Raw genomic sequence first — 26,525 nt, forward strand, 5'->3', positions numbered from 1 at the left:
ACTAAAAGAACCCATTATTTTGTACTGGATGGGAATGTTCAACAGAAATGAAAGTAACACTAAATATGCTCCAAGGAAGTGTAATAGAATCTGTAATGTTTTCAACAGATGTGAAAGATTATTTGCTGAGCTGTTGCCTACAGGAAATATCATTGGAGGATTGTAAAGAAATCCAGAAAGACCTGGACAAAACTTCCACTTGGTGTAATGTGGATAAATGCAGTACAATGAGACACAAACAAAATATTAAATTCATTGAAATGATTCTCCAGAAGTGCAGAGCATCTACCAAATAAATAGCATCCTGATGCTAGTGGAAAGCATTTCTAGTGGCTTAGTCCAGTACTTGGAGTCAAGTAGCCATGACTACACAGACACTGAATGGATCCATACACATGTTAAGAGTGTAACCAGTCAGCATAGGGAACTTAAATGAGAAGCTTGATATGGAAGGTGCTGTGGTTCATGTGAAAATCTAATTGGTAAATTCAGAGAATCTATACTCAGGAAAAACTGTGTCATTATGCTGGTGCCACCATTGTATATCTCATATAGGGATCATGTGACTAAGAGGAGAGATCAGGACATGTACATAATGGATTGGAATCATGTTAAATTGACACTTCTGAATCCATTTGTAAGGGTGGTTAGCCTACAGCTTCATCTCTGCAATTGTGCTTCAAAAGTTCAACTTCTCTGTAAATAATTCACTCATTTGCAAGCAAAATTTCATGCTGCATTGTTCCCTCCATAATCAAGAATCACAACAGTTCTCACATCCTCTATCCTCCTCATTCTCATCTCCCACCTTCTTTGTTTGCCATCCCTTGCCAACGCACCAGCCCATCTTCCCCTGCTCCTCCCCCGTTTCGCTTCTTTTTTCCCCACCTTCCTGCCTTGGCTTTCTAGTTCCTGTACATTTCACCAGAGAGCATCCCTTCCCCCTGCCACACCCGTACACTACTATCCCTTCCCCTTCCCTGTCCCCTCCAGATTGCTACTTCCACCCCATATGATAGTTGCATTCTGGCCCAGGCTGCCGGAATTGGTGGTCATATGTGCATGAGGTGTGCTTGCATGTGTGTATGAATGGAATGTGTTTCTCTTTTGCTGGTAATGGCTATGGTTGAAAGCTTCGTGTAAATGTCTTAATCCTGCCTTTCTGCAACTTGACATGCACATAGCAATCTCTCTTCCTATGTTGTTGATATTCTTATCAGAAGTTTACATTATTTGATTTGGTTTAATGAATTTTTACCACTTTTCACTCAAATAACACTTCAGGAAACAAGCTTTCAACAAAACACACCAATTAAATTGTGATGGATACAGAACTCCTATGCTACATCACCAGAACACTTCATTGCCACATAAAGTCAATAACATTTTGTGTGGCATTCATATGTTAACTCTTGTGTTTGATGTTAGTATGCATAATGAAAGTATAAATGCATTAAAATGATTTTGGAATGATCTAATAGCAAGCTCTACTAGTGGAGAAGATTGACCAAGAGTGGTTCTCTCATGTGAAGATTTTTCTTATCATTGTACTATTTGAGCAGGATAGCAATGAGATTTACACTCACACATGCTCCTCTGTTTCTCAGTTGTCAGACGTGCAGATTTGATCAGCAAAAATGCCTATTATAATGAGTTATCTTTGTCTGAAGATACAGTGTGCTAGTTATTAGGCAATGTAACCACTGTGACCATGAGGATAGATATGTGAACACCAAGTAAATAATCTTCACCAGTTTATTCCCAAACACAGCTTACAATAAAATGCATATGACACCAATCTGCCATAACTGCCTCTCTTGTCCTAACCCGAATAACTACAGACTTACTGAGAGTTGTCACTGAGAGATTAGAAAGACTGACACTTTGTGTGATCCTCAGCCAGTTAAGCAGCTACTTCCCTGAAAGTCGGCCATTTTTCAGGCATCCAATTACCTGGGGGTGGAAGTGGTCTGTGGCGGGTGTCCACTGGTACCAACACAAGTAGTTCGTCAGTATTTCCAAGATGGTGTCAGCTACACTCACGTGCACGTGCCTTAATTACTATCGGCAGACTCTTACACTATTATAGTTTCCCAATTTGAATACTTTTATTCAATTACTGTGAATAGGGAAATGTCTTTCCACTTAATTGATGTTTGTTTCCATTAATGAAACATATTACAGTTTAAATTTGTTGGCTGCAGTACTGATGACTGTATCTTACAACCAGACGTAAGAACAGATGTAGTAAGAAAAAACTATTGACTTCCTTAAAGGATTTTTCACTTGGTTGTAAGTAACCAGCTTAAATCATAGAGAAACTGTGATATTTAAACACATTAGTCCAAAATAATTATGTATCATATACAGAGCAGAAAAGTGTTCACCAATAACTAGAATAATCACTGATATCAGAGTTGATAGGGGCATGAAGTAATTGTCATTTATCTTGAGTGCTCAGTCATCTGTCAGGAGGTGCTTGAAAAATAATAGAACGTAAGTATATTGTAGGTATCTGAAGGAGGGAATAGTCAGTCATTAAAAATTGAGGATTGAGTACTGATACAGACAGAATACTGAGATGAAAATAATAACGGAATCTAAACAATGAGATGCAAATTCCAGGTAATATAAAAAAGTAATGTTGTTATCCAGGGACAAATGATAAATTTGGATTTGTATGAAGATGTTATTGACAGGAAAAAAAGTAGAAAAAAAAACAAAGGTAGGAATTCCTTAGACATTAAGAAAAGTAAAGCATGGCCAGTGATTGTTCATATCTTTCCCCAGTCCTAACAAAACAGGCTAGTAAATAGACAAGGTTGTATGATAAGCTGAACGAAGACATGGGAGGAATGGGAAAGGAGTGTTTCAGTAAAGGAGACACAAACAGAAAATGAGAGAGAGAGAGAGAGAGAGAGAGAGAGAGAGAGAGAGAGAGAGAGAGAGAGAGAGAGATATGTTGTACAAAAAGTATTTGATGTGTATCTGTGTTAGTTCTTACCAGATATCAGAGAGACTTTAATTCAAAGGGGAAAATGTAATGGCTATCGGTACAAATAAGGTTTTGTCCATAGCATTTCATCCTGTATGAACATTTGACAGATGAGCTAATTGAATCAATATGCAAATGGACAGATCATCCCATCTGTACATACATTTTGAATTTTGGTGGGCAGGGACTAGAATGCGATTGGTCTGGGTGATAAATTTTACTTATAGGGTGGAAAGATGTAAATAGAGAGAAAAGAGTGAAATTTGTGTGCCATTGGTCACAGGTTTAATGGGTGTTGTGTGCCTGCTGTAATAGTTTCGGAATATGTAACCCACAACAAGAGAAAATATTGTACTAAAAGCTATTTTTAGGGGTCCGTGCCTCAATCTGTAAAAACAGGAGCGTTTTAGGATCACTCTATCTATCTGTCTGTCATTTGTCTGTCGTTTGTCTGTCTGTCTGTCCGTCTGTCTGTCAAACTGTTAAGACCCCCTCCCCTCTTCCTCAGGGACGGGTAGATGTATAAAGTTCAAATTTATTTCACATATTAATGTCTACGGTCACTTGGTGGAACAAAAATTGTAAGCTTCTAAGTCAATTCAATCAAAAGATATGGCCCTTTATGTCATATATTTGGTATTCAGAAACTCTCATCAAAACCTGTGGGGTACTACCCGCTGACCTAGAATCATGAAATTTGACAAGGAGCAAGCTTTTGCAGTACAAGTAAAGTAAAACAAAATCTGACATTGTGGAGTTGTAATAATATCACATAAAAATATCTTTTTGCCATTGGAACATACGTTGCATTCATCATTTTAACTGACGGTACTGATCCTCCATGGTACACAAATCGGGTCAGATCGCTGTTGCAGAAGCAGCAAAAAAAGCATGCCAAATTTAAAAGAATGCAAAATCCCCAAGACTGGCAGAGTTTTACAGAAGTTCGAAATATAGCATGTACTTCAGTGCGAGATGCATTTAATAATTTCCATAACGAAACTCTGTCTGAAAAACTGGCAGAAAACCCAGAGAGATTCTGGTTATACATAAAGCACACCAGTGGCAAGACGCAATCAATACCTTTACTGCGTGATACCAACGGTGAAGTCACTGATGACAGTGCCACTAAAGCAGTGTTATTAAACACGTTTTTCTGAAACTTCTTCACCTAAGTAGACTAAGTAAATATTCCTGAATTCGAATCAAGAACAACTGCCAAGATGAGGAACATATAAGTAAATATCCTCAGTGTCGTAAAGCAGCTTAAATCTCTTAATAAAGGCAAGACTTCTGGTCCAGACTGTATACCAGTCAGGTTCCTCTCAGAGTATGGTGATACAATAGCTCCATATTTAGTAATTATATACAACCACTTGCTCACAGAAAGATCCATACCTAAAGACTGGAAAATTGCTCAAGTCACACAAATACCCAAAAAGGGAAGTAGGAGTAATCCGTTGAATTACAGGCCCATATCACTAATGTCGATTTGCGGTTGGGTTTTGGAACATATGCGGTATTCGAACATTATGAATTACCTCGAAGAAAATGATTTATTGACACATAGTCAGCGTGGATTCAGAAAATATCATTCTTGCGAAATGCAGCTTGCTCTTTATACTCGTGAAGTAATGAGTGCTGTCGACAGGGGGTGTCAAATTGATACCATATTTTTAGACTTCCAAAAGGCTTTAGACACCGTTGCTCACAAGCGTCTTCTAACCAAACTGCATGCCTATGGAATATCGCCTCAGTTGTGCGACTGGATTCACAATTTCCTGTCAAAGGTCACAGTTCGTAGTAATAGACGGGAAGTCATAGCGTAAAACAGAAGTAATATCCAGCGTTCCCAGAAGAAATGTTATAGGCCCTCTATTGTTCCTGATCTATATTAACGACATAGGAGAAGATCTCAGCAGCTGTCTTAGATTGTTTGCTGATGATGCTGCCATTTACCGTCTTGTAAAGTCATCAGATGACCAAAACAAATGGCAAATTGATTTAGGTAAGATATCTGTATGGTGCGAAAAGTGGCAGTCGACCCTGAATAGAGAAGTGTGAAGTTATTCACATGAGTACTAAAAGAAATCCACTAAATTTCGATTACAATATAAGCCACACAAATCTGAAGGCTGTAAATTCAGTTGAATACTTAGGCATTACAATTACAAATAACCTAAATTGGAACGATCACGTAGATAATGTTGTAGAGCAAACCGAAGGCTGCAATTCAGTGGCAGAATACTTAGAAGGTTCAACAGGTCTACTAAAGACTGTTTACACCATGCTTGTCCACCATATTCTGGAGTACTGCTGTGCAGTGTGGGGTCCGCATCAGGTGGGACTGATGGATGACATTGAAAAACTACAAAGAAGGGCGGCTCGTTTTGTATTATCGTGAAATAGGGGAGATGGTGCCACGGACATGATATGTGAATTGGAGTGGCAATAATTAAAACAAGGGTGGATTTTATTTTTCCAGTGGGATCTTCTCTTGACATTTCAATCACCAGTTTTCTCCTCCGATTGTGAAAACAGTCTGTTGGCACCCACCTACATAGGGAGAAATGATCATCACAATAAAATAAGAGAAATCAGGGCTCACACAGAAAAATTTAAGTGCTTGTGTTTCCCGCGCGCCATTCGAGAGTGCAAGGGTGGAGAGACAGCTTGAAGATGGTTCATTGAACACACTGCCAGACACTTTATTGTGAACAGCATTGTAATCATGTAGATGCAGATCTGTCAGAAGCATAATAGATGAACACTACTGCATGCACACTTGCAGGGTGTAAAGAGGAATGAATGTTCCACAGGCATTTGGAGGAGACTGAGAATATTGAGGATGTATCATTCTTATAGGATTCTTCACTTTAGGAATCAGCTGAACAACTTCAGTGAGTAAAAGCGTTTACAAGACTGGTGGCTGGGTAGTTTAAGGGGAAAAAAAAGACCAATTCACTTTAAAGGGAAAGCTATTGTAAAGCTGAGATATTGATAATCAGTGTTGATCTGAGGAATGGTGCAAGAGTACAAAACAGCAAATTGATAGCCATTTTGTAATGTATTTGATGCTAAAACAACTTGTCTGTGCATTTATACTCAGTGGCAGTGTCTTTGGCAACAGTAACAAACTATACACATGAACCAATTCAGAGTTGCTATGTGCTAACTGCTAGATAAATGAAATCAGTTGTCATTCATGTAATGCACTGTACCTTAAAGAAATATAAATTGCCATTATGTCCATTTGTTTTTTAACTCTAGTTTTTGTTTTTAGCTTACTGTTGCAAATTGTAATTAGGTTTACATCATTCTTAGGGCTGTGTGGGAGTCACCTGTGACAGCAGAGCTTCATGGAAAGCATACCTTATACAGTGTCCCTCCACCTGGAAGTGGCATTCTCCTGGCATTCATACTGAATATCTTAAATGGGTACAACTTCACAGCGTCAAGTGTTTCAGATTTAAATCAAACTATAACAACATACCACAGAACAGTTGAAGCTTTTAAATATGCTTATGCACGCAGAACAGAATTGGGAGATCCACACTTCCTCAACATTAGTCAGGTAAGAGCAGTCTGTTATTTTTAATCATCTTAGCCAGCATATTGTGAGTAGTAAACCCTATTCTTTAAGTACTATAGCTCTGTGTGTGCCTTAATTCTTGGATTCATCTTGCTACTATTTAACGAGAAATAATAATCACAAGTTTTTTTTAACAAAAAACAGAAAACGAGTAAAGACGACCGCTCGCATGAATATGTTGTGATGTCACTTCGACTATCTTTCACATTCGTCTTGAAACGTTCTTATAAAATACAGTATGACTTATTCAGCAGAAGGTGATGAACCTAGAAAAGCACAAACTGAGGCAAAATCTTTAGCAGTGTGGTACTGATTTACCTGAATAATTAAGAGTTGCCAAACATGTCATTGCAAAAAAAATTGAATACACTTTTAACGCAATTTTATTGTTGCAACCATTGTCACATTGTACTCACTACACTGGCACACTGTACTCATTACATGCTCTAATTATAAGTCAGTTTGGACTATCCAGTTTTTGAAAGCTATAATTCAGAAATTTATGGTCATTGTGATTCACTCAGCATTGCAACTTGCTAATTGACAACATGATAAAGTATGTTTGTATACAAATGATGCAGATGAAGGGACTAATCAGGTACGTGTCTTCCAGACTGTTGGTCTGGATTGTGAGGCTCTTTATTGACTGCTTTTATAGTGTGTGTTAAATCAAACACGGTAGTTGGCTTATAAACTTGTACAACTGGGTGGGTCTTGGCTTTCTATCTGTCTTACCTGTGATAATGTATTCACTGTGCTGTACCTAGTAACTTACCTTCATACCAATTTATTCGTTATTAGACCTACTACTGCATTACCACTATTTGGTACTTCACCGTTTCTCATTATGTCTAACATATCCATTCTCCTTTTCAAATTTTTTAACCTACTTACCTGATAAAAGGATCTAAGGTTTCATGCTCTGATCTGTAGATTGTCAATTTCCTCCTTGGTATTCCATGCCCAGAGATCTGAATGGATGACTATTTTACCTCTGTGAATATTTTACCCATGAGAATGCCATCATTTGACCATACAACAAAGCTGTATTCCCTCATGATAGTAATGGCTTTAGTGTCCCTTTGCTTTAAACTGTTTGCAGTGCTAGTACAGCACAGCTATGGTGGCTGATGTTAAAAGGCCAGATACGTCACATCCAAACTGTTGCTCCCGCAACTACTGGAAAGGTTCCTGCCCCTCTTCAGATATCACACATTTGCCTGTTCTCTTCCCAGATACCTCTCCATTGTGGTTGCACCTTCAGTATGGCCATCTGCAATGTCTGTGGTTTGTGGGGCAGTATTGTGTAATTTAAATTCCAGAACCACTCATCAAAGTTCTACAAATAATTCTTAAACTAATATGACCTGAAATGTGTTCAGTGCAAACATATTGAATCAACTACCACTGGGCAATGACATAGAGGTATCCATTTGCTCAGAGGATATTTTGCAGAAAAATTTCCCATCTCCGGGATTCACGGAAATTAATGCTGGGTTGGGGAACAAATTGCGTAAGTGGTGGTATGGGTAGTGGAAGTAGTGAGTCGTGCTGTGGACATCCACAAGGTAGACAAATTCAGTTCATTTGTTTCATTAATGCATTGTTCCATCTTTGTTGTGGTCATCATTTAACTAGCTAGCTAGCAATGGAAAATCAAGCAACGTTGAATACAGGGTGATACATGAAACCACTTCTTTAGTTTACCTGGACTTAATCTCCAATTACCTAACATGTTAAATGAATGCCTAGCTAGCTCGGAAAAGTGAGGTTTAGGAAAAGGTGAGAATGATGGAAAAGTCACAGAGAACCCTGAGTCATGGGAGACTTAATGGACAGGATGAGAAAGAAAGACTGATGTTTAGTGACTGGACTGGACAAGATCTGAAAACCTGAGAACTTAGTTAGAAGATGGGGTAATAAGCAAGACAGAGTACTGACAGAACATCATGCAGAAATTAATAAGAGTGGAATGCTAAGTGCAATATATATGGTAGATTTGGGAGGGGGGATAAAAGATATAGAAAACTAAAAGGGAGTGGAGAACAGAATCAACACTGAGAAGAAATGCTGAGACCAAATATATTAATGTAAATGAAGGCCAGATGGGTGTCACGAATCAAAGGCATGTTAAATAATCAGTTCCCACCAGAGAAGAATAAAGATGGCACGTGTGGTAAAACAGGCCCCAAGTTCATGTCTGTCATGTTGTCGAGCATGCTCTGGCGAAAAGCTATCCTAGGTGAGGTGGGCAAAATGTCAGACTGAATGGGCCTAATTTCAGGGCATAGTTTTAGGAAGTCATAGCCTTGTTAAAGTAGCTGATTAGTACATTCAAGATCAGGATAGTATTGAGCGACAAGAGGTGGCCTCATAAATTGTTTTGTGGAGGGATCAGCAGTACCAAGGTTGGATGTGATGGTTTGGGAAATCTGCTTTTTAACTACGCTGTTGGGGTAAATACGCCCAGTGAAAGCTGATGTGAGAATGGGAGTGTATTGCTGCAAAGAGTATATATCTAAACTAATACATTTGCCTCGAATGCCAAGACCGTATGGGAGGGAACACTTGACTTGGAAAGGATGGCAACTGTTAAAATAATAACTTGTTTTATCGTTCTTTCATTCACGAATATCGTTCAGTGATAAAGAAATATGTAGAGATCCACATCACTCTTCCAGATTGATATATAACACCACATATCCCCCCCTGCTTGGACAAATAATGTTGCAACAAGTTCAGTTTCTATGTGTAACATATTTGTTAATTAAAGCGAACTCATATTACCTTTCACATTTTCCATCAGTCTCTTATATAAATATCTGTATATACTGCTGTATTATAAATCTAACAGGTATAGTACTAGAAAATTTAATTTTATTTATTGGAAGTCCCTCTCTGTTTCGTAATACACCAGTGGTTATGTCTCAGTTGTCATTAAAGTACTGTCCTTTATGCATTAACACAATCTTTTCTTAACAAGACTAATATTCAGCTGTAATGTTTATCACAGCATACTCCTTTTATTGAGCCTGAATTTGTTGTTAAATATTACTGTATCTTCATAACATAAAATTTCTCACAATGAAAATTAAACTTCACTGTTCACTATGACGGTACTAATATCAAAATTAAAAAGGATACAATATTTAGTGAACTTTATCCATAATGGATGCAGGTGAATTCCGTGACTGTTATTTTGTAGGGTGTAGAATAACAACCACTGCCAGTCATAATAGGAGGTGATTTTATTTAACACATGACCAGTTTCAAGATTATGCCAATCTTCATGTGGTTTACATGCATGTATATATTTCCACTGTGTGTTGGAGTTCTCTGTTGAAATAAAAAGTAAATAATATCATGGTGACTAAATAGACACAACTGAGACAATTAATGTGTGGCTCATATTATGTATTTATTTTTTAAAGAGAACTGGCTTGCAATGAAAACAGGAGATTACTTTAAAATGTGAAAGAGGAAAGGGCAAAGTGTCTAAAAATCTGCCAGTTAGTGTTAAGGACTACATATTTTGCACATATACTATAATTTGATATAATAAACGTTTTTGATTTATTTATATGTTTTACATTACTACATGCTAGATTTCATCAAAATAAATACAAATGTGCAATAATTACAGGTTGTCAACATGCTGCAGTCAAAGGAATATGCAGAGACAGTTAGAAGGAAGATTAATGATACACAAACTTACCAAGATCCGAAACACTATGGTGCTGTCTATTACAACAAGGATGATCACGGAACAGCACATATATCAATAATAGGACCTAATGGGGATGCTGTCTCTGTTACAAGCACTGTGAACATCTAGTAAGTATATTTGTGTGTTGTGGTGTTGTGTGTGTGTGTGTGTGTGTGTGTGTGTGTGTGTGTGTGTTTAGTCTTGATAGTTAAAGTTGAATGGGACAATACTTAACTATTGAAAATTCAGCCTATTGAAATTTATGGAGAGAAGAAATAAAGTGAACTTGAAAATAATACAGGTGTCAAAATATGAACTTCATTAAAACAAAGTGCTTATGTAGGTATTTACATTGGTAGAATAAAGGTTTTAGTTTGAGTATGATAATAATCTACTTCATGAAATAACGGTGTAGCATCCTTCGTTTGATGTAGCAGGAACGTTGCCATGCAACAATATCATGCCAGAGTGTGCAGAACAGTTTACGGTTGCTGTTGCCTCAGGCTGGTGTTCATGATGGCCTCAAGTGCAGCATAGCCGTGGGTGGGACATGTCACAGGCTCAGTCTCGTCATCACCACCACTCTCACACTGTTGGGGTTTTAACCATGTCAATTGTAGAAGTCTGTGTCACTTCCAACCATTTAATCAGTCAGTTATTTCAAAGTTTTGTCTCTTCACAGTCTGGCAACCATCTGATTAAATGACACAACAGGTGATCACCTCATCATCAAAATTTTCTGTTTGTTAGGCCTACTTTCCAGTAGAATTTATCTCTTGACTTAGAAATTGTATTTGACTTTACCTTGCTAAAAGACTTGCTGATACATTCTACAATGTTCTTCAGTAACTTACTTTAAAGCTTCTGCAATGTTTTCATTGTATCCCAAATGCAAGATTGGCTGTAGCAATCGCCAACAATACTGTTTCTTCAGGCATTCCAGAATGCCCTCATCAATTACCTGAACCAAGCTGGTAATGTCTGATGGAAGAAGTGGCATGAATCCCGTTGTACTGCACTTCTTTACTTGGATGCGAGGATGCGCTACCTGTTGTCAAAATAGCTGTGCATGGCAGTCCCTTTCATCTTAAAACTGTTTGTACTGCAGTAAAAATGAGTTCAAAAACCAGTTCATAAAGATTCCCTGGTTCTTCCAGGCATTATTTTGATGTGTGTAGATAACTGGAAGAGCTGACACAGTAACATTCTTGAATGCTCTTGGCTTGGCATCCTTCCCACTCATGGCCAGTTTTAGTATATGGTTTACATTTGAAGCTGCCATAACTGTGAGCTGCTCTTTGCTTTTTTTGTTCCCAGAATTATTTTTTTCCTTCATGAAAAGCAAGGGTTTTTGTAGGTAACATTTTGAATTTTAAACTAGTTTCATCTCAGTTGTGAATTTGTTCATCAGATAAATTTTTTTTCTTCAGTTATGATGTTGTTTAACTTTAAAGTAAATTCCAAAATGGCCAGTGTCACCAGACATGTCCAAAAGAACAGGTACCATTGGTGATCTTGTAGCTCTCAAAGAATGAAATTACATTGAAATCCAGACCTTTAGCTGCTTACAGTCATTGATAAATATCAATGGAGACAGTTTAAAATGTGTGCCCTGACCGAAACTTGAACCCGGGATCTCCTGCTTACATGACAGATGCTCTATCCATCTGAGTCACCGAGGACACGGAGGATAGTGTGACTGCAGGGACTTACCTCTGGCACACTCCCCGTGATACCCACATCTCCAACTTACTGTCCACACACTACATTTATAGTGCCCCTGTCCACTATACTCAGGACTTGAGGCAGTCAATCTATATCTATATGAAGATGGTATCTGTTCTTTCGGACATGTCTGAAGGAACAGATACCATCTTCATATAGATAAGGCTTACCGGCCAATGATATTCTTCAGTGCAGATGCACTCACATGGCCCACACTCTTACTGGTATTGCTAGATTGACTACCACGAGTAATGAGTATAGTGGGCAGGGGCACTACAATTATAGTGTGTGGACAGTAAGTTTGAAATGTGGGTCTCACGGGGAGCGTGCCAGAGGTAAGTCCCTGCAGTCACACTATAATATGTGCTCTCCTTGGCTCAGTCAGTGTGTCTGCCATGTAAGCAGAAGATTGCGGGTTCCAGTCCTGGTTGGGGTACACATTTTCAACTGTCCCCATTGATATTTATCAACGCCTGTCAGTAGCTAAAGGTCTGGATTTCATTGTAATGTCATTCTTCTTCCTCCTCTTGAGCCAGCCCAAACTAGTGGTGAAACTGTCATCTCCCTCCTGCAGCCAGTTTCTAAAAACAAAGGTTTCTTCTGCCAGACTGGACCAGAAATCGGAGTCCCCTTTTGTCTTCATTGCTAAAACCACATGAATAATGTCTCACTTTTTTTTCATTTCCAAATTCCAATTTCTTTATAGTTTCTCAGTTAAGAGGTCCTTCAGAATATTTCTTTGCAGAGAGCTATTTTTTCTGTTTCTTCACCGGTCACTGATAATGATGTTGCTGACACCATTTAGGGGGCAAGTTTTCTAATTGTTTCTCGTTTGTCAGCTTGTTTCAATGCCTCTGACTTAACATTAAAAGGCACAAATTTCCTTTTCTTTGTTGCATCACTCATTTTTAGGTGTACAAACAAAAACAGCCAAAAAAGAAAATGAAAAACACTGTACTTCACTACCGTGACAAACCACTTTCCTTAAAAGGTTTGATTGTATAACAATTAAAAACGAGGACGGAATTATGGGTGGGATCATACACATGTACAATGAAGGGGAGTGAGTTGTTCAGCAGGTGTTGCGTTATGAGGGGATGGGGAAACTGATAAGAGGATCGATAAGGTGTACAGTAGTTATCTAGACTTTGGGGTGTTAGTTGCATGTGCTTACAGGAATTAAGAAATGTACTGAATGTAAACAATATAAAAAAGGTAGATTGCTACTCACTGTAAGATGACACGATAAGTTGTGTACAGGCATAATGAAAAGATACTTACTCATTAGCTTTCAGCCAAAGACCTCTTCAGAAAACAAAACACACACACACGCGTGCTCTGTTCTGAAAAAGGGTTTAGCCAAAAGCTGATTTGCAAGCGTCTTTCCATTGTACATGTCTGCAAATCAACATATCATCTTTATGGTGAGTAACAATCTCTTTTCCTTATATTGTTGATATTCCAACCTGGAGTTTCCATTGTCTGGAATGTATTTAATAATTATTCTTGAACAAATGAAGTTAGGTCTAAGGACACAACTGATGACTTAGGGTGAGTAAATACCTTCACATGTGCCATATATTAAAATGAATAATATTTACCACATTTCTCATTACCGAAATTAGACATGAGGAGAACATATTGAAAGAATTGTTCATACATTGTCACTCAAATGGGTGATGAAACAGTGGTGAGATGAAGAGTAAGCAAGTGGTAACATGTGTTTGCACATGTATTTAAGTGCAATATTGACCATCTTCTTAAACTTTCTGCTCAGAACATTTATTATTACATACATACATATATAGTATTTACCCAAAAGAAGTTAAATGTAGGCCGGCCGAAGTGGCCATGCGGTTAAAGGCGCTGCAGTCTGGAACCGCAAGACCGCTACGGTCGCAGGTTCGAATCCTGCCTCGGGCATGGATGTTTGTGATGTCCTTAGGTTAGTTAGGTTTAACTAGTTCTAAGTTCTAGGGGACTAATGACCTCAGCAGTTGAGTCCCATAGTGCTCAGAGCCATTTGAACCAAGTTAAATGTAATGTAAAGAGGGAAAGCTGTGTGCTGAAACTGCTTGTGATATTTATCATTACATTTATAGAATAGTGTTTCAATGGTGGACATATTTGTTCACATTCTCAGCTTTGAGAATTTAATTTATTCAAATTGTTTTGTGATTCTTTTTTAAAATCCTTCAAATAGAATAGCAATTTTTGCTTCATTTGTCAATCATATGGGGAAAAAGTTAATGTCATTGGAAGTCTGAAGAATGTCCTGTTGCTTTACAGGCTGCCAATGCTCTGAATCTCTTACTACCTTACAAGGTTAAGTTATACAAGTAGAAACTTAAACTGTCTGACATGCTCTCCCAAAGAGGTTACCATACCTACAAGATACGTGAAAGGTTAAGCCATTGTGTAGCCTTACTGACCTGAAACAGCACATTGGAAGTCTCATAATCTGACTTCAAGTGTTGTCCTTATATTAATGGACTTGATGGAAAGCTGTTAGTGAAAAAACACAACATTGCAACAAATGATTTTCTGTTTCTTTATTTTTGGTATATATGTTCTCTTTTTGATGATCAGTTGTGAAACCTGCAGAAGAATGAATGTTTGACATAGATCAGTAAGTAGCACTAATTAAGAAACATTCACAAAGTTCACAGATTGAAAACCAACCTATTGTTTGTTTTAAATGATTCTGCTGAAAACAGTGGCGTCACATTTTAACAGTCTGATGGTGATTGACTGAGAAATAAATGACAATTATTGTTTCACTAGTAGACCCAGAATGCATGGTGTAAACTGAACTGAAAATTATGTAATGAGACATAGACTACATTGATTGTGTATTGACTGCTTGCTTCAGACTCCCTTGACATTGTAGCAGTTATCATTTCTATTGTCAGGCACAGGATGATGAAAAGTAAATATACACTGTAACTCAATACTTACTACAATGTTCATACAAAATGAATGTTATCATCTGAAAGATTAAGGTGTTTTGCACCACACTTACTTAGACACATGTAATGTAGAAAACTATGAACTGACAAAGTTCTGGACTGTTTTGTTTTAGTTAACTAAAGACAGCAAAGTTAAAAGACGCAAAGATATAATAGGGCAAAGACGTTAGTTTAAGATTGTTATAACTAGAAAATGGTAAAGTTTTAGGTACTGTTCAATGTGGGGTATTGTAATGTACAAGTGTAATCTCGTCTTCTTCTTCATCACTCACAAAGAGATCCCCAAACCCCAACTAAGAGTTAGAAGAAAGTGAAATTTTGTAAGTGGAGGAAGTAACAAATTGACAAGTTACTGTAGTGAAATAGCACACTTTTGTAAAGAGGAAACCCAGGTCTATAAAACTATTGTGCTGTATTTTGGAAATATGTACATTTTAAGAGTCAGACATTCTGGAACATGAAAATTTTAAATATGAACAACTTTTGGAAACATTAGAATATTTGTTGAAAAGAGGAGAATGAGGGGTTTTAAATGAGGTACATCAATCTACAAACAAATAACTCTTTGCTCATAGAAAATTTCGCTATCGCATGTGTTGCATGTCTAGCAAATCATGAATATTTCTTTAAATAAACATTTACAGGATGACTTGCACCTAGGCCTTCCACAAGGGGATGGTAATAGGTGTGACATAGGATTGCACCAGGATATTTTGTAGATTGGTTGAACAGCACTTTAGGAAGAATAGGAAGGATTGTGGGTGGAATTTTCTCATTTCTGGGCATGATGGTAGGTAGTCACAGAGTTGGTCAAGGCTGTGGTACAGTTACTCCAATCATGGTTGAAAATGGGTACTGAAGGGGGTGGTATGGCAGTGGAGGAAGAGGTAATCACTGTAGATGTACCATCCACAAGGCCTTCCTGTATGGGGAGACTCCTTAGAATGGAAGGCATGGCAGCTATCAAAATGATGGTATTGTTGATGACTTGGGGGGGGGGGGTTAATATGCAGAGGCTTTTATGGAGGTACTGGAGAGGTGAAGACCAATACCCAGTAAGTTGGCATTCTGGAAGAGAACCAGATGAAATTGAAACAGGTTGTCATATTTACTGCAGACATATTGCTCAGAAGCATTCAGACATGTTGTTGGGCAGCCACAAGGATTGTTGCTGTATCTCTTACCTGTTAACCCTTACACTTCACACTTGTCATTAAGACTGCTGCCCCACCCCACCCCTCCCTCAGCCCCACCCCCTCCAGTCATGTAAAAGTAATGTTAAGATTGTAATTAATATGAAACTTAGTGAAGATAAGTGGAAGGTTTCATGAGACTGACAGTGGTGTCCTGCAGCTACATTTAGATAGTTTTGAATCTATTCAAGATTGAAGTGAAACTAGATGAAGCCTTAAATTTCAATTTGTATTAATGAGAACCATCCTTCCTGCTGAAGCTCATGTTGCTAATGTAACTTTGTAGTGCAATGGTCTCGGACATTAAATATGAATATTTTGAATCCTGGTTGCGGCCTCCCAGGGGCTCACCACACTTTGGTGAGTACCTGCTTGAGTACCATGGGGCCCTAGCCTTTCCAGCATTGCTTCCTCTTTCTGTGCAGCAAACCTACGCTTGCACTCTCTCTTACATCCTCAGACTTTCCATCGAATGGTCTTTTTGGTGCAGACCCTGCTTGGATATTGTTCACCATTTTGGTCTTGATTTCTAGTTTCATTTTCAGCGCTATCTTCCCTTTCCATTAACAATTATATGGTCCCCCATTATTGGGTTTGACCTGCCAGCTTTCCAGATTTTATGGAAGTGCATGCCGTGCAGGGAAGGTCGTCCACTGTGTTGTGTGCTCTGCCTTTGTGTCCTTCCACCCTGGCATCCTTTCTTCATGGTGTCATAGTACACCCAGTACCCAGCTCAGTAGCCATCCTGTTATTGGGGGAGGGAGGGGTCGTGAAGTACCTGTGCAGTGGTAGCCCCCGATCACGTAGGGACTGCGGTGTTTGTGCCTGCACTGCACACTCCCCATGTATGCCATGGAGTATGTCTCCATCATCACTCTGGCACAGGGACTTCAGGCAACAGATTACTGGCCGAGTAGCTGTTGCTGTGGCTTGGTGGCATACATGGGGAGATCCCCCGTTTGGAGAGGGTAGCACCGTGGTAGATGGTTTGCACGTGAAGTGACTTAAACTTTCTCCTGCTGGTGGTCTCACAGCCAGCAGTCTCCCCAAATGGAGAGGCCTCGTATGATGCAATGAGATATGATCCCAATGTGTTTTCTTCCCTTGCCACACCATGGGAGGAAAGCAGGTCTAGATAAGGAGCAAAATCCCGTCCCCCAATACATGATCTGTACCATGACCAACAGGGACACCTATTTGGCCCCAAAGCATTTGTTTTTGTGAAAAACATTAAAGGTAAATACAGGGAAGCTGCAGCCGTCTCTAAGATGAAGAGGGTTTCCTCCTCATTAAAAAGTCCTCTCCCGCCGAGTCACAGGTGCTGCTTGTGGGTGACATTCCTGTGTCGTCTCACACAAGTGTCTCAGTATGGTCCAAGGCATAATTTTTCACTGCAGTCGTTTGCAATCTGACAAAGTGCAGGCCAACGTAGAGCAATGGGGTGTGCAGTTCATTTTTCATGCCCATAGGGAACCAAGGGAAAACAAAGTTGATGCCAGGGGCTTCATCTTGGCTTTTGATACGTTGCCTGAGAAGGTCAAGGTGATGGTCTACTGGTGTGATGTGAAATCCTATGTTACTCCTGCAAGATACTTCAGGTGCATGAAGTTAAGACATAAGTCTTCACATTGCTCTGCTACTCTTGTGTGCAGGGATTGTGGAAGTCTGCTGCACGTGAACGTTCCTTGTTCCTGTACCCCATCTGTGTAAACTATGGCAAGCTCCACTCTCCCTGCTCAACAGATTGCTCCATTTTTAAGTGTGAGAAGAAAATTCAGGACAAGCTCACATATCAAGAGGCTAGAAAAAAGTATGAGCATCTTAATCTCGGACAACTGATACAATCTTAAGCTACAGCAGCAATGTCGTCATGTTTTCTGTCAGTGGTGCCTTTCTCTGTTGTGCCCCTTACTGTGGGTCCTCCCCAGGTGGTTGGTGCCCCTTCTGGTGCTTCCACTGCACCCACTTCAGGAGCATTGGCTCCCCATGTGCCAGGGACATCGGTCCTCATCCCCTACCGTATTTACTTGAATCTAAGCCGCACCTGAAAAATGACTCGAAATCAAGGAAAAAAAAATTTCCCGAATGTAAGCCGCACCTGAAATTTGAGACTCGAAATTCAAGGGGGGAGAAAAGTTTTAAACCGCACCTCCAAATCGAAACAAATTTGTTCCATTGTAAAATGACACACAATTTAGATCGAATGAATGACGATATAGCTACAGTAGTTTGGTTCAAGTCGTAAGCTTAGCAGTTAAGCTTTACCAGGTAGCCATTGCTATGCCTCAGGCGCTACTTCCGTATTTATATGGGTACCCTTCCTTTTTCACGTGCTTCGTCTGGTTTGAATTGATTGCTTATTTTTGTTTGATCTGGTAAGTGGCATTCTCTTTGTTACAGGTATTTATGCCACTCTAAGCTGAAAATGCATTATTGTACTGTGTCATGCATTGTTTGTCGCAGTCTGATAATGATGAGTGTTTACAACCTGCCGCCGCTCGCGGCGTGGCTTGCTTTTGTGCACGCTACAGCCGCTTAAAACTAAAAAAAAAAAAGAATCGTCTCATTAGCGAAACAATGGCAAAAGACTGCTATTTTTTTTCTTTGCTGCTTTTATTGATAACGATCAACAAGAACCAAATAATAGGCTGCATATAATAGATGATGTTCTGAACGAGAGTTTAGCGAAAATTTTTCTCCATTTGAAACTCTTTACAGACGCCTCATTAGTACATTACATTCTGCACAGAAATTAGTCATCTTAGATTTAAAAATCTAGTCAATTGCCGTGTTTCATTTCTGACATTATCACTATTAGGCATAAGAATAATATGAACATAAACATGACATGATATGTATATTCTTCTGCGTTTGCTGTTGTCTCACCCTAGTTTCGTAGTTTATTAGGCAGACAGGATTTAAATGAGATAGCAGCAAACACGAAAGAATACATAGCAAAATGTTTATATTTGTATTATTCTTATGGTGAAGAGAATATTGCATGTGATTCACAATTCATAGAAGTTCCTATTAGCAACCATCTCTTTTCACAGGTAGGAAAAAATTCAGAACGTAGAGTTGGCCATATTGACAAACATCCCAAACAGTCTTGCCAGTCGGATTTTCGTACTACATTGAAATGCTGCTACATTCGAAGATGAACAATACGGAATTTGTATTTACTTCGTTGGATAATGTATGAAAATGCAATGGTCGAAACTCGTGGTGGAGAAAAAAAAGCACGTCTTCCACCTTTTTTTAAAATTTATTTACTGGTGCAGAGGTTTTGGCTCCAATATTTATCTTTGTGCCTGTACAGTATGCCTGTGTAGCGCTACATATATTCGACGGCAGAAGTTAGTTGTGGCGGCACCTACCAACATTTTTCAGAACTTCCGCTTACTTTGCACTCGATTCTAAGCCGCAGGCTGATTTTTTGATTACAAAAACCGGAAAAAAATTGTGGCTTAGATTCGAGTAAATACGGTAGTCGGAGGCACTTCATCCTCCTCCAGCTTCTCTAGCTAGGAAAAGGTTCTGCTGGTCCACAGCAAGACGCCAGCTGGTGGCTGAAGGAACCACAGGCTGCTGGTTCAGACTTCTTGTATTCCTCTATCCCTGAAACCAATTCAGGTACACTTTCTTGATCCTTGTCTTCTATGGAGAAGGACAAGAAGGACAAAAAGAAGTCCTCTAAGATGAAGGAAATTCTGGTGGCTCCCATGTCACTGGACTCGAAATGTACTCTTTCTGTGCCCAAGGTGGAGATCCTGGTGGCCCCTGAGGCACCAAATCTCCCCAGGCAATGTGCCACAGAACCTATGTCAATGGATCCCCTTATGTCTCAACTGGTGACAGTACATTACACTGGGTCATAACCTGCTGCCCCCTGGTCACTTCATGCTCCCACAGTATTCAGTCTTATCCTCCTGTGGAATCATATCAGATTTTTCCACTACCTGGCTGAGCTACGGCAGCCTTTAAGCATATACATTGCATTCTGTATTGCCATCCAGGAAACATGGTTTCCAGCAACTTGGACACTTGCCTTTCGTGGCTACCAAGGTTATTTTAAGACTCGTACCACCTATAAGAGGGTATCAGGTGGAGTTTGTATGTATGTGCTGGACTCTATATACAGTGAGTGACCTTTGCCTCCTAACACAGCATTGGAGAATGTGGCTGTTCGGGTATGGGCACATCAGGTTTTTACCATCTGTAATGTTTATCTCCTCCCAATGATGTGGTGTCTCAGGCTGTCCTGTCTCCCACCTTTCCTAGTCTCTGGTGACTTCAATGCCCATAACACTTTGTGGGGTGGAACAATGATCACTGGCCATGGTAAAGACGTCAAAACTTAACTGACACAGCTCGATCTTCGTCTCTTGAACTCTGGTGTCTCCACACACTTCAGTGTGGCACGTGGAATTTATTTGGTCATTGATCTCTCCTTTGCAGTCCTGGCCTCATACCATCTAACCTCTGGATGGTCCACAATGACTTGTGTGGTAGTGACCACTTCCCGATCTTCCTGATGCTCCGTCAGCACTGCTCCCCTGGACGCCCATTCAGATGGGTTCTCCATAATGCTGACTAGGATGGGTTCACTTCTGCTGTTGTACTTAGCTTCCCATCACAAAGCAGCATCAATGTGGCTGTGCAGCATACAACGGCAGCCGTTCTTTTGGCAGCCAACCAAGCCATCCCCTCTTCCTCGGGGTCTCCCTGTCGGAAGGTGGGTATCCTGGTAGACCCTAGAGATCCCTGCGGCCATTGGAGATCGTAGGCTGGCTCTCCAACACCATAAGAAGCACTCTTTGCACCTCGTTGCCTTTAAACGGCTCCATGCCATGTCTGCTACCTCATAAGACAACAAAAGCAAGACTCCTGGGAATGGTACATTTCCACCGTTGGATCACATCTCTCTCTGTCATAGGTATGGGCAAAGTTCAGACACCTCTACAGCTTCCAGTTCCCTGCATGTGTACCAAGTATTTTCTTAAATGATGCCATTCTAGTGATCCAGATGATGTCGTGCTTTTGTGTCTGAGAGCTACCACCCCACCTTTTGCTTCATAAAACAGCGGGCGTAGCGAACGTGCTTATCTTTTACTACCCGTCTACTGGAGCCATATAACGCTCCATTCAGTTAATGGGGACTCTCCATTGCCCTAGCCTATTGCCCTATTACGGTCCCAGGGCTAGACCTCATCCTCGCCCAAATGCTGAAACGTCTCTCAATGAATGAAATTTTCACTCTGCAGTGGAGTGTACACTGGTTTTGAAACTTCCTGTCAGATTAAAACTGTGTGCCGGACAGAGACTCGAACTTGGGACCTTTGCCTTTCGGGGGCAAGTGCTCTACCAATTGAGCTACCCAATCACGACTCATGACTGTCCTCAAAATTTTACTTCCGCCAGTACCTTCTCTCCTACCTTCCAAACTTCACAGAAGTCCTGTGACGACGGGCCGTGAGTCATGCTTAGGTAGTTCAGTTGGTAGAGCACTTGCCCGCAAAAGGCAAAGGTCCTGAGTTCGAGTCTCGGTGCGGCACACAGTTTTAATCTGCCAGGAAGTTTCATCTCTCAATGGATTGTCAACAACCCATCTTTTCCCTCTTTAATTGGATCTGGAGGGGGTGGGGGGGGGGGGGGGGGGGGAGGTGCCCAGTTCTTGGAAAAAGCATAGGTCACACCCATCTACAAGAAGGGCAGTAGAAGTTATCCACAATCCACAAAACTACCATCCAATACCTTTGTCGTCAATTTGTTGTAGAATCTTACAACTTAGACTGAGCTCAAACCTAATGAGGTATCTTGAACAGTGGCCGCCCGAAGTGGCCGTGCGGTTCTAGGCGCTGCAGTCTGGTACTGCGAGACCGCTGCGGTTGCAGGTTCGAATCCTGCCTCGGGCATGGATGTGTGTGATGTCCCTAGGTTGGTTAGATTTGAGTAGTTCTGAGTCTAGGGGACTGATGACCTCAGATGTTAAGTCCCATAGTGCTTAGAGCCATTTGAACCATTTGAGATACAAACAGAAATAGCTGTCTGCTGCAAGTTATAGGAAAAGAAGAAAAATGATTCTTACAAAATATTTGTTCATATTGACAATGTGAACAAATGAGTGAGTGTGTGAGTGAGAAATATATGTATCAGTAAAATAATTTTGCCTTATTTCTTTCTTTCAGTTTTGGTGCTGGCGTAGTTTCAAAACAAACTGGAATTATACTGAACAGTGTAATGGATGATTTTTCATTTAGCAAGTATAAAAACTATTTTGGACTCCCAGGTTCCCCTGCTAATGCAGTTAAACCATGGAAGAGGCCACTGTCATCCATGTGCCCATCAGTTATTGTTGATGAAAACAACAATGTGAAACTTGTCATTGGAGCTTCTGGTGGAACAAAAATTACAACTGCTGTGGCAACTGTAAGTAAAAAACTTGGTGAAGTGTACATTTATGTGTAGTGGAACGTCTTGCAGATGAAATAACATAAAGTACTGATATGTAGCTTTAATCCCCTGTAGAATAAATGAATATTGAAAGTATATAAATCTAAGCCACAGTCTTATGTGTAAGATTTATCAGTTTTCATCAGAAGGAAAAAATCATAAAAAACAAAATATCCAAATTTTAGCCATTATGGATGTGGATCAATGCAGCTGTGATAAATGATTTCAGAAATGACTGACCATTTACCTTTTGTGGTGAAATAATTATTATTTTTCCCATTATGGGTTTAAAGTTGCCTGGTAACTCACCATCAGATGGTACAGTTCTTTACAGTAGTTCATGGCATTGTGAGGGTCATTGTGTAATTGTGGCAAGATCAAAAAAAGAGAGAAGCTGGTAAGGACTGGATGTGGTGAGGTATATGGAGTTAGGTACACTGTAAAATCAGAAGATCCACTCAGTTACAATTATTTGATTCCATATGATTATCCTAGTACACAAATCATTCTAGGAAACAATTTTATGTTCACCAGGTAGCATTGTGAAGTTAATGTAACTGACAAACATAAACAATGCTTATTAAAATGATTTGTGCACCAGGTGTAATTGTGTGGAATCAGATAACTGTAACTAATGCCATCAAGTCAACCATGTATATAACTTTCTCATATGTGTAGGGAGATGTAAAAAGAGAATTACTTGTGAATGTATGTACTTGTGTGCAAGTGTATGTGTGTAAATGTACACCTTTCACTGATAAAGCTGATTATGAGGGGAAACTTGCTGAAAGACTGATAAAGATTCTTATATATTCATAGCAAATAAGTAATCAATCCAGTTGTGTGAAAGAAAAGATCTCATTGATTTTAGATCCCTATGAATGGCACATGGTAAAGCAGAGTTCTTTATTCTGATGAAAAAATCTTTGTCTAGTTCATGGGCAAGATATTGGCAGTCTCCCAGAAATTCAAAAGTAACATACTATTACAACAATGGAAATTCCAGGACAAACACAATACAAATTGAGGAATTACCATTGTCAGAAATGGTTTGAAATAAAGTACTGGATAAAAGCCTCCTCCTAGATTTCCCTCCATTTTGGTCTTCAGCATTTGTGTCACTTCTCTTAAAGCCAGAAGAGCAGAAGTTCAAAAACTAGTGGGATTATACAGTCCTCGTGTGCCAGTGTGCCATCCTCAGTCATCTGCAGTAGTGTTTTCTTTTCTGGAGTTTGCACAGAATCAAATTTAAAGTACATTATTGATTAATTCTCTAAATTATCTGGAGTCTGTTACTAGAAATGTATCAACATTATAGGAAGCAGTATGTTTATTGTAAACACATTTCTATTACTTCAATACAAACATTTCTTTCAGCAGCAATTTGGAAGTGCAGGTATCTAATCTTGTAATAATAGATAAACATCAACTGAATAGTATAATTCTAAGAGCAGCACCTATCCTGCTAATTAGTAAAGATGATGATTCTACTTGTAAAGAAATTCAAAGCATTTTTTTAAAAATATTCCTGCTTCAACAAACATCTCTCTCATGGGCTAGTCTTTAATATTGATTAGTAGAACTAGCTACCCAAGGAAACAACACTTTCAAAGGAAATAACTAGGAAGGCTCTTAAATGTCCAGTTATTTCATAGTATTAAATTACTGAAAACTACTACTATCATTACAAATACTATCTTTTGGTTCATTAACAGGTTATAATGCGATATCTTTGGTTTGGAGATAATATTAAAGAAGCTGTAGATGCGAGTAGAATTCACCATCAGCTGTACCCAATGAAGCTGAGTTACGAATATGGTGTCCTTGATGTAAGTAAAAATGAATTAAAGTAAAACTTAAAATACAGATTTTTAAACTTTCTGAGAAATAGATGAATTTTTTAATCATGATTCTTGCAATTTTGTAGCAGTAGAAATCGAAATAAATGTAAAATGTTTGTTTGTCGTTATTATCCACATATGTTACTAAACAATAACTAGAAACAAAATAAAATATTGCTTTGTTATCAGGTAATGATGGGAGTAAGAGCAGGTGTAGGGGATTAATTTGAGTGTATACGCTGAAGTGAAAGCTCAGAGTCTGCGTTTAAATTTTTTCCTGAGAAAGAAGAAAATGTAAATGGAACAATGGGATTTATGAAGAATCAGATGAGAAAAGTTCTCATAGCTGGCAGATAGGAAAGCTGATAAGTCAGAGGGAGAAAGAGAGAACCAGCATAAGTAGATATGTTAAAAGGAAAAAGAACATAGATGACAATTAGTGTAAAATAGATGAATGAAATGATGGAGAAAAGAAATGAAACAATGAATTGAGGAGTTGACAATGTTGGGAGAGGAGTTCATGGCAGCCAAATAGGTGGTAGGAACTAAGCATTTGTTAGTGATATAGAAAGAAGTAATTCAGTGTTGGGTTCTGGAGGAAAGGTAATATGTTTTGGATGGTGATGGGAAAGCCTCTTGTCTGCATTGTGAAGCAAGCACACAAGATTGTGATGAAATTAGCATTTACAACAAATGACCCAGGACATACATTTTGGAGGAAATGTCAAAATTCTCAGCCCCTTTTCTTTTGATGGAAGCACTTGTGGTTGCTTCACTTCAGGAAATTGCATTCCCTGTTATCAGTTGATAAGAAATGGGACATATGTTGATCTATATATTATCTGAGAAAATAACTCCTGAAGCCCCACATTATTCATTTCCATTGTTGAAGTGCCTTTACATGCCCAAGCAGTTTCTCTTCCCATTGACTAATACTTGCTGTAGCAATAAGGTTTTTTACTGTATGGTAGTAGCAGGTTTTTTGTTATTGTTATTATTATTATTATTGTTATTATATTGTTATTGTTATTGTTATTATTATTATTATTGTTGTTGTTTCTATTCTTCTTCCAGCAAGTGATAAAAGGATTGGAAAAGCTTGGTCATCTTACGGATCGCTATAAGAGTAGAGGATCAATAATTTGTGCAATAGCAAAAGAAGCAGAGTATATATTTGCAAATGCAGACTACAGAAAACGCGGTGATGTTTTTGGCATTGATTGAGTTTGAGAAGAAGCAAGACAATGGAAACTATTTATTCTGTCTCTACTGAATAACCTGATGAGAGTTTAGCACATGTCTCTTTAGTGTGCATATTATGTGAACTATTATCAGGTGTTTAAACTAGATGGCACTATGTGCTCCAGTATTCAGACTTTCATTTCACTAGGTCATGAATGGCCTAGTAAATAATTAATATTGCTTAGGTTTATTGTTTTCATCAGTATTTTATTGTGTCAACAACAGTGGCTCTACTTTGCACTGGTGTTACATAAATGCAGTTATGATTTGCATCTGACTTGTTCAGAGAGCAGATTTTCAGTGAATGTTGCTCTGTCCCTGTGGGACACTATAAGCTTTGTATGTGTCTGTGTGTAAGAAATGTTTGTTGCTACTTATTAAATTGTATTTTCTGATAAGAACATAAATCAGTATTGTTTAATGTTAATGCATAAGCAGTACAGTTGTTCAAATATTTATTTTTTTCAAAATAAATTTTTATTAAACCAGTGACATTGTTTGGTTTGCATTTTTATTTACATAAAAAGATTTGTACCTAAGAATACAGCAAATTTTGTTGAAATACTAGCATGGCAAATTATGCAAAAAATTTTCATTTTCATAATATGTTTGGCATTTTACATGTTAGTGAGGAAAAATGTTATAGATCTAAAGGAAGCAATTGGAGTAATTCATTAATATAATTGTCGTGCTTCATATAATCTGTACCTTTTATATACTCTCCATGCTTCATACAATCATTATGTATTGCGGTTTGGTGCTAAATGTGGATTTACTTGATATGTGGTGTTGAGATGGCTAATAATTCT

The 26,525-nt window shown here is 38.9% G+C and overlaps 1 protein-coding gene across 6 annotated transcripts in view; it reads left to right on the forward strand.

The window, feature by feature from the left end:
• Nucleotides 1–26,205, forward strand: part of LOC126418843 (scoloptoxin SSD14) — a 562,060-nt gene extending 535,855 nt beyond the window's left edge. For all 6 annotated transcript variants that reach the window (XM_050085850.1, XM_050085859.1, XM_050085842.1 and 3 more), the window contains 5 exons: nucleotides 6,320–6,569; nucleotides 10,231–10,421; nucleotides 22,369–22,609; nucleotides 24,349–24,462; nucleotides 25,549–26,205. In XM_050085850.1, the coding sequence (XP_049941807.1) occupies nucleotides 6,320–6,569; nucleotides 10,231–10,421; nucleotides 22,369–22,609; nucleotides 24,349–24,462; nucleotides 25,549–25,698 (946 nt within the window). In that variant the 3' untranslated portion in view covers nucleotides 25,699–26,205. The remainder of the gene's footprint in view (nucleotides 1–6,319; nucleotides 6,570–10,230; nucleotides 10,422–22,368; nucleotides 22,610–24,348; nucleotides 24,463–25,548) is intronic.
• Nucleotides 26,206–26,525: the final 320 nt, after the last annotated feature.

This window comes from Schistocerca serialis, chromosome 1, assembly GCF_023864345.2.
Source record: "Schistocerca serialis cubense isolate TAMUIC-IGC-003099 chromosome 1, iqSchSeri2.2, whole genome shotgun sequence".
In the NCBI taxonomy this organism is placed as follows: domain Eukaryota; kingdom Metazoa; phylum Arthropoda; class Insecta; order Orthoptera; family Acrididae; genus Schistocerca; species Schistocerca serialis.